An 8246-nucleotide genomic window follows, 5' to 3' on the forward strand; every position below is an offset into this window, starting at 1 on the left:
TTGAACATTATATAATGGGATAGTTATTGATCTCTCATCATCTTGATATTTTGCAATCATGGAGAGTATGACAATGCAACATAATTCAACAGTTGCTTTGTCAAAATACTCATTCAAAAGAAATTTATGGAGTGATGTAAGTCATGTAACATAGCAAAAAGTTACACTAAAGTGTGTATAAAGCCTCTGTTTTGTGTCAGAAGTTCTTGCACAATGTTAAGTGACACCATTCATTGTTGGCATACGCATAGAATTTTCATTCTATGAAGTGATTCAAAATAAACGCTGTAAATTTTTGTTTGGCTGCTATATTGGCCTGTGCCTGTGTTTGTTGTTACCTTGTGATAAACGAGAACACAAGTATGTGCTAGGAGTGTGCAATGAGAAAAGGCTACCATAGTGAAGCATTTGTTTTCTCACTGTCCACCCTGTTTCTTTAATCTTTCCTTTCAAATTGGATGAATCAAACCAGTTCGTGTTTTAGAGCCCATATGGGGATTTTAATAACGGTCAAAATTTCTGGTCATACTGCACCTAGATTTGGCCAGATGGGACTTTGATTTTTGGTTGTGATTGTTGGAAATATGGACCATAATTGACATGAGACCAAGATTTTAAATGGTTTCTGAATCTTCTAATGAATTGTAGAAGTAATAACCTGTACATGGCTGTGAGTTTTTTTTTTTTTTTTTTTGTTCACCTGCCTTTTATGGGATCTAGCTTGAAATGGGGTGGAGGGTATGTAACTTATTTTAGCTGGTTACACATTTATAATTCTATAGTAGTCCACTTGTTCCCAAATACTATATCAACTTCAAGGAATGGGGTGGAGGGTATGTAACTTGTTTTAGCTGGTTACACAATTATAATTCTATAGTAGTCCACTTGTTCCCAAATACTATATCAACTTCAAGGATACGCAAGCTTGTATAACGTGTACATAAAGACCCAAATTCTTCTATTATTCACCTAATTATGAATAAAATCCTTCTTTGAGTTGTCTTCACTTTGTATTTCTCAATATGACAAATTCAGAAGAAGAGGTGAAACAATCACTGCTCATATTTCTTGAGAAATTTGCACCAGCTAATCAAGAAAGATATCCTTACTGGGGTTTGACTTTGACACTGGACCGGCGGATCCCTTCATGGGAGCAATGGAAGGGTGAAGGGTGTGACATGAATATGCGATGCTCACTCCAACTATGGGATGAAATAGTCCTTGATGCCCTATTCACTTTACAAGTCACATATGCTTGAGGTATCAAGCTTTAATGATAAAGGGAAATTACATCTTACTTCTTTAAACCATACCATTTTTACACTTACTTTTCTAAACTATAAGAATGCACGTTTGCTTCCTAAATTATAACCCCTTTTACACTTACTCTATAAACTATAAGAATACACATTTTATGCCCTTAAATTATATCATATTTACACTTATCTCCTAAATTATAAGAATACACGTTTATTTCTTTAAACTATTATCAAGAAAAAAATAAATTTAAGAAGGGAAAAAGATTAACATTATTGGGCTAATGGATCAGACTTTTCCACACTTGGGCTTGGGCACAATCTAATTGGCTCAATTCTAAGAGCAATCAGGCCTTCTCCGTTTCTATATGCAATTGAAATTTAATTACTCAGAGCCTCTTACAAAATACTACAAGTATTTTCACTCTAACTTCAGTGCAAAATTGCAAATGTCATGTTGCCATGTTAAAGTCCCTCATTCTATATATTTAAATATGGTCATTGCCTAACACGATTATGCAAATGAGTTAGTATAAGAAATAAATATTTTAATACTTACGTTTCAACATGGTGATACATGGATACAAGTTGATAATTCTACACAAAAACAAAGGGGTAATTAATATTTCACACTCCTGAATGTACACTACTTCATACAATGTCTACACATTTCATACAGGATATTTACATCTGTCAACACTTCGTACATGATGTAAAGAATAAAGTATAAACACAATTGGATGTAAAACAATCAAGATCCTAAACAAGGACAGGCAATATAATAGATTTTAGTAGCAAAGATGGTGTTCAACGACCCTCTTGAATGCTTGTAGTTAATAAAGGTTGACCCGAGTTGAATAATAGTGGTGAAGGTGCATGATACATTGGATTAGGCATTTGCGTTGGAAGAACTGGTACTTTTACCTCAAACTTAAGAATTTGAATTGCTTGCCTTATCGAGAGCCTTAGATTTCGATCAGGGTGAGCAGACCAAAGTCCAACGATCATCAAACACTCTATCTGTTTTTCATCAAAATTTGTTTTTAACTTTAAAAGAAAACAGAGTGCTACGAGATGAAGAAGCTAGAGAGTGAGGGAATCAAGATTGAGGAAGCTCTGTGATTCTTTTCATTAATTTACAAAATGATGTACAAAGGGTTTATATAACAGAGTTAGCAAAAGGATTAAAAATAACCAACTCTAAACTAATCCCAAACTATGCGGATCAACTATCTACAACCAATCACTACATTACACGTGTCAATACATAACAACCAACTAATCCAAGTCTAAAACTACAAGTCGTTTCTGCTATAGTTAGTCGTTTAGTGAATTAGTGATTTTATCCACAACTGTTCCAGTGCTCTGCTCCAATGCTCTACCTCTCTGCCTGAGCTAATGTCTTCATTCATTCTTCAACAAACTCATCTTGAAATGCTTGCATCTGACTGCTTACCATCTAAATTTTGACAAACTTTCTATCCACAGCCGAAAGAAGATCTCTTCCATAAAGACCCCAAATCCACTCTACCAACCCCATGTCAGAATTTGGTCCCATAAGATTAGATGACCTTCTTCCTATAGCAATTTCTAAGGCAACTACTCCAAAACTATACACATTTGACTCTTTACTAGCCCTACCTGTGGTTATATACTCTGGAGCCAAGTATCCTAAAGTTCCAGCCAATCTAGTTGTCTGGGGGCCTAACTCATGATCCATAAGCTGAGCTAATCCAAAATCACCAAGCCTGACATTAAAATTAGAATCTAGCATGACATTACTTGATTTGATATCCCGGTGCACCACGCATTGCTCCCATTCTTCATGAAGATAGAGCAATGAAGAGGCCAACTTAAGAGATATCTTGTATCTTACTAGCCAAGAGAGAGGACTCCTTGTTCCAAAGAGGTGGGAATCAAGGCTACCATTTGGCATATACTCATAGACAAGTAAGAACTCAACTCCATCATGACAACATCCTATGAGTTGCAACAAATTCCGGTGCCTCAGCTGACTAAAGATCTTCACCTCGGTTATACATTCTTTCTTCCCTTGTTTAGACTACCTTGAGATTTTCTTCACCGTGACTGGCATGTCTAAGTCAGTTAAGTAACCCTTATAAACGGCACCAAACCCTCCTCGACCTAACTTCCTCTCGTTTGAGAAGTTGTTGGTAGCTAAAACAAAATCTCTATAAGAAAATCTTCTTGGTCCTGCTCCTTTCTCAAGGTCCTTATGAATTGAGGTTACATTCACTATTTCTGCTGTTTTCTTTTTATTTCCCTTCCATATCCAAAACATTACAAAAACTATAATAATCATCCCAACGACTGCCAGTTCCACTATTAAGCTAATATATTCTGCTTCCTTTCCAGTTGTTTCTTTTATATCCAAGCTTGAACTGAATTCCCAGGACTGAATTAAATTCGCTCGATTCTCACACCAGTAGCAGCCGAAAACCCAACAGTGACCCTCTCAGGCAGAACCTTCATTAGATCAATTTCATAGGAAAGACTAGTATTCTCCTGAGTATTAGAGGTGTTTTGATAGGTCCAAGAGACGCTCAAATTCTTAGTAGTAGCATTGTAGATAATCCATACATCTGCCGTATCTCCACTATGGAAGCTGGTCTTCCAATGAGTGGAAATGGCAGAACCAATCGAGTTGTTGTTAATCCCAACATGCGTAAATAAAGGATCCCATTCCTTGTTCACCATCAAGTCGAACTCAACTAGAACAATATGGTTCTGATGTGAACGCACGGTTGTGTCGTCGAAAAGGCCTAGACCTCCCCCTGCTGTATTTGGTGCAATATTGTCAAATCCCGCAGGAGCTAGGAAGAATGCTAGCTTATAACCAAAATCGGAAGTGCCCGATCCAACTGTGCGATTGTGAAGGAGAAACGTGTACTAAAGTCAGTGAGCTTTCCTGTATTAGAGTCCCAGAGTGGCACCTTCTTAGCATAGATAACCCAACCAACACGAGCTTGAATATCAACTCTGGTCATTTCAACAGCTCCATTAGAAGCTACTGCATCACCCAAATATAGTATGCCAGTGTCATTGGGATCAAAGTAAGTTTTTTTGTAATTGAACTGAATAAGCAGTAGTAGTGGGGAGAAGTAGTAAAACAAAGAAGAAAAGAGGAAACATAGGTAAGTAATATTATTTTAGCTACCAGCTACATTGAAATGTTACTATATCCTTAGTTATAATGTTCGGTTTATATCTTAGTTATATAGATAGTGAAATGAGCTTAATTGAAATGGTACTAAATCCTTCATATAAAATAAAAAGATGAAGATTCGTCACCGGCACAATTGTACGTATACCCACTGGAACAAAAAAGATCATTGACCCAAAAAAGAAAAGTTTTCGGTTGTGGCGTAGGTGGCACCTGCATGCGACGGCCAACAATTGCAGGTTTCAACTCTCTCATACCTCTTCAATAAGCACTACAAGAAAATGTCTAGTTTGCCGTTTACGGCATTAACAATGTGAAAAGAATGCTTCCTTCCTTGAGCTTAACGGACTTCGTATTTGTCCTCACTCTGTCTCCTTTTCGATAGGTTTGAGGTTGACCATTCTTTTAATTAATTATTGTGTTTTAGGGCACACCTTACAAAATTCTTTTTATATATATATAAAATATTAGAAAAAGATATAAAGTTTGACTAGGCTTTTGAAGGCATATTCAAGGTTTTTCTTTTTTCTTGGACCGGTGTTTGGAGTCTTTTTGCGGCTATGACATGTATCTTGATGAATTAAAGGCTAGACTTGGATTCTTTGAGGGTAGTCGAGGCTGTTACTCGCTTCACTAAATTGTCTGTTGGCTATTATCATTGTGTTTTCTCCTAGAAAATATAATGAGCGGTCAAAATAATGAATTAATAAGGACAATAATCTTATCATATGTAAATAATTCAAACTACAAAACAAAAATGAATGGGAAGAAATATATTAGGCTTCAAGGCAGGTAATTAAATACACTTAGTAAGGCTAAACAAATATATTAGCGAGATTTAATAAATATATATTTGTTAATGCCCAAGTTAATATTCAACATTGAACACATGTCAATAAATGTATATCTTAAGGAACATTATATAAGATGTATAACAATATATAGAGAGAGTAAGATATATAGAAACTTATCTTGATCGTAAGCAATCCATTTTCTTTTATTGGCCGAAATAAATGTGAGGTACTTGCTAGAAGGTCAAATCCAAGGGTTCACACTAGCAAGTGTGAAACTGTTGACCTAAACACATTAAAAACTGCTTGTTTTAAAGGAAGAATCCTCATTTAAATTTACTGGAATCAAGGGTTACAACGGATCCGGATCCTCTCCATTTCCCTTTGAAATGGAGAGTGTTTAGTTGAGGGTCAGGATTTGTTTGAAAATCATCAAGGGTCAAAATACTGCCACCTCAATTAAAATGTAAACCCACACTTAACTATGGTTAAAGACTTAAACTAGAGGGTTACAAAAGCTGCTGGAAAACAAAACACACCTTTTAGGAGGGAAAAGTGAACCTGTACGTGCACAAAATAGAGCCACATCTCTGTTAACTCAACCGGACACTACTGGAAAACAAAAAAAAAAACCTTTTAGGAGGGAAAACTGAAAACCAAACGTGCACAAAACAGAGGTTCAAAGAACAACCACGTCTCTGTAACCTCATCTCTGTTTTTTGAAGATTGGTTCAAAGAAAAAGTTCAAAGCACATCTTGTTTCTATCTTGCCAAAGCAGAGGTATATCCATAAAACTTGTTTATGCTTATCTTATTTGATGTTTGATCATTTTTCTGCATTTATATTGTTGTCTTGGTGAATTTATCTTGTTGTTTTGGTGGCTAGATGCAAGTTAGAGTCTATCTGAATTTTTATTTTTATTTTTTTGAGATAAAGATTGAATCTTTATAATGGCTGGATGATTCTTGGAGTCCATCTCATTTTTCTGCATTTATATTGTTGTCTTGGTGAGTTTATATTGTTGTTTTGATGGTTGGATACTAGTTAGAGTCTATCTGAACTTTTATTTTTTATTTTTTGTGATAAAGATTGAATCTATATAATGTCTGGATGATTCTTGGAGTCCATCTCATTTTTCTGCATTTATATTGTTGTCTTGGTGAGTTTATATTGTTGTTTTGATGGCTGGATTCATTTTTATGGTCAATTTTTTCTAGGGATAATGATGGTAATACATGTTCCTTCTAATGTGCCTATAGAATCTACCTCATTTAAAGGGATGGAGTTTGAAGCAGATGAGATTGCATATGATTTTTATAATGAATATGGCAGAAAAGCTGGTTTTAGTATTAGAAAAGAGTATGTAAATAAATGTAAAAAGACTGGAGTGGTTACTTCAAGGAGATTTGGGTGCGCGAAGGAGGGAGTTTGAGGCAAAGACAAGAGAGATCAGAATATAAAGAATCCGTGAGCAGAAAAGAGATGTGGTTGTGAAGCACGTTTGGTTATTATACTTAATCGAGATAGTAAAAATATGTGGTAAATGAATTTATTGCTGAGCATAACCACTATCTCCACCTCGCATCAACTGTGCACATGATGCCATCGCAACGAAAAGTGGCTGCAACTCATGCTATTGAAATTGATTTGGCACATGAATCAGGATTAAGATTAAAGCAATCTTATGAGCTTCTTAGTAAGCAAGTTGGTGGATATGATAATCTTGGTTTTACCAAGCAAGATCATAAAAACTATTTACGCACTAAGCGACGAGAGACATGGAGCATGGGGAAGCTGCTAGCTTGGGAAGATATTTCAGTTGTCAACTTAAGGAAAATCCTTCATATTATTTCGCTACTCAATTGGATTGTGAAGAGTTGATTACTAATATCTTTTGGGCCAATGCAAGAATGATCATTGACTATAGCCACTTCGGTGATGTAATAACGTTTAATACAACATATAGTACAAATAGAGATTCAAGGCCACTTGGAGTATTTTTGGGTCTCAATCACCATAGAGAAACTGTTGTATTTGGAGGTGCACTTTTATATGATGAAACGATTGAATCTTTTGTATGGTTATTTGAGAGCTTCTTTGAAGCAGTTTCTGAAAAAAAGCCAATCACTATTTTCACAAATCAATATGCAGCAATGTCAGCTGCAATAAAAGTAGTCATGCCTAAGACATATCATGCATTGTGTAGTTGGCACATGTGGCAGAATGCTAAGAAACACTTGGGTCATTTACTCAAAAATGAGTCTCAATTTAACGATGATTTCTTAAGATGTATCTATGAGTATGATGGTGAAGATGAGTTTCTTACAGCTTGGAATGAAATGCTGGATAAGTACAATTTTCGTGAAAATAAATGGCTAATTGATCTATTTAAATTGAAGGAAAAATGGGCCCAAGCATATGTTAAGAGAACTTTCACTGCAGGAATGAAGACAACCCAGCTTAGTGAGAGTTTCAATGCTGACTTGAAGGATTGCTTGCATACTGATCTCAATATAGTAGAGTTTTTCACTCATTTTGAAACAGTTGTCAATCAAGAGAGGGATAAGGAGTTAGAAGCAAAATACAACTCTAGACATAAATTTCCAAGATTGAAGCTCAAAAGCTCTCCTATGCTTAACCAAGTAGCAACAATGTACACGCCTACGTTGTTTGATTTATTTCAGACAAAAGTTGAAGAGGTAATGACACTTTCCATCCTAGAACACAATGCAAGTCAAACACATAGTTATGTGGTTGGAGTTTTCAATCAATATGGAAAATATGAAGTCATGTGGAATCCATTAGATGAGACTCTATCTTGTAGTTGCAAAAAGTTTAAGTCATTTGGTGTTTTATGTAGGCATGGTTTGAAAGTTCTTGATGTATTGGATATCAAGTTGATTCCTAATAGATATATCATGAAGAGGTGGAGAAGAGATGCAAAAGATGGAAGTGGAAAAAATTGCACAACACATAACATTAAGCCAGATACTCAACTGGAATATGTAGATTGA

At 35.6% G+C, this 8246-nt stretch overlaps 1 protein-coding gene and 1 pseudogene across 1 annotated transcript; one reads left to right on the forward strand and one right to left on the reverse strand.

Annotated features, from left to right (window-relative positions):
- Window positions 1-1979: 1979 nt before the first annotated feature.
- Window positions 1980-4409, reverse strand: LOC142630209 (L-type lectin-domain containing receptor kinase IX.1-like; annotated as a pseudogene).
- Window positions 4410-7010: 2601 nt separating this feature from the next.
- On the forward strand, window positions 7011-8246 carry LOC142632502 (protein FAR1-RELATED SEQUENCE 5-like). Its single transcript, XM_075806889.1, has one exon. It carries the CDS (start codon window positions 7011-7013, stop codon window positions 8244-8246), a length of 1236 nt encoding a protein of 411 aa, XP_075663004.1.

The sequence above is a fragment of the Castanea sativa genome, chromosome 4 (assembly GCF_040712315.1).
Source record: "Castanea sativa cultivar Marrone di Chiusa Pesio chromosome 4, ASM4071231v1".
In the NCBI taxonomy this organism is placed as follows: Eukaryota; Viridiplantae; Streptophyta; class Magnoliopsida; order Fagales; family Fagaceae; genus Castanea; species Castanea sativa.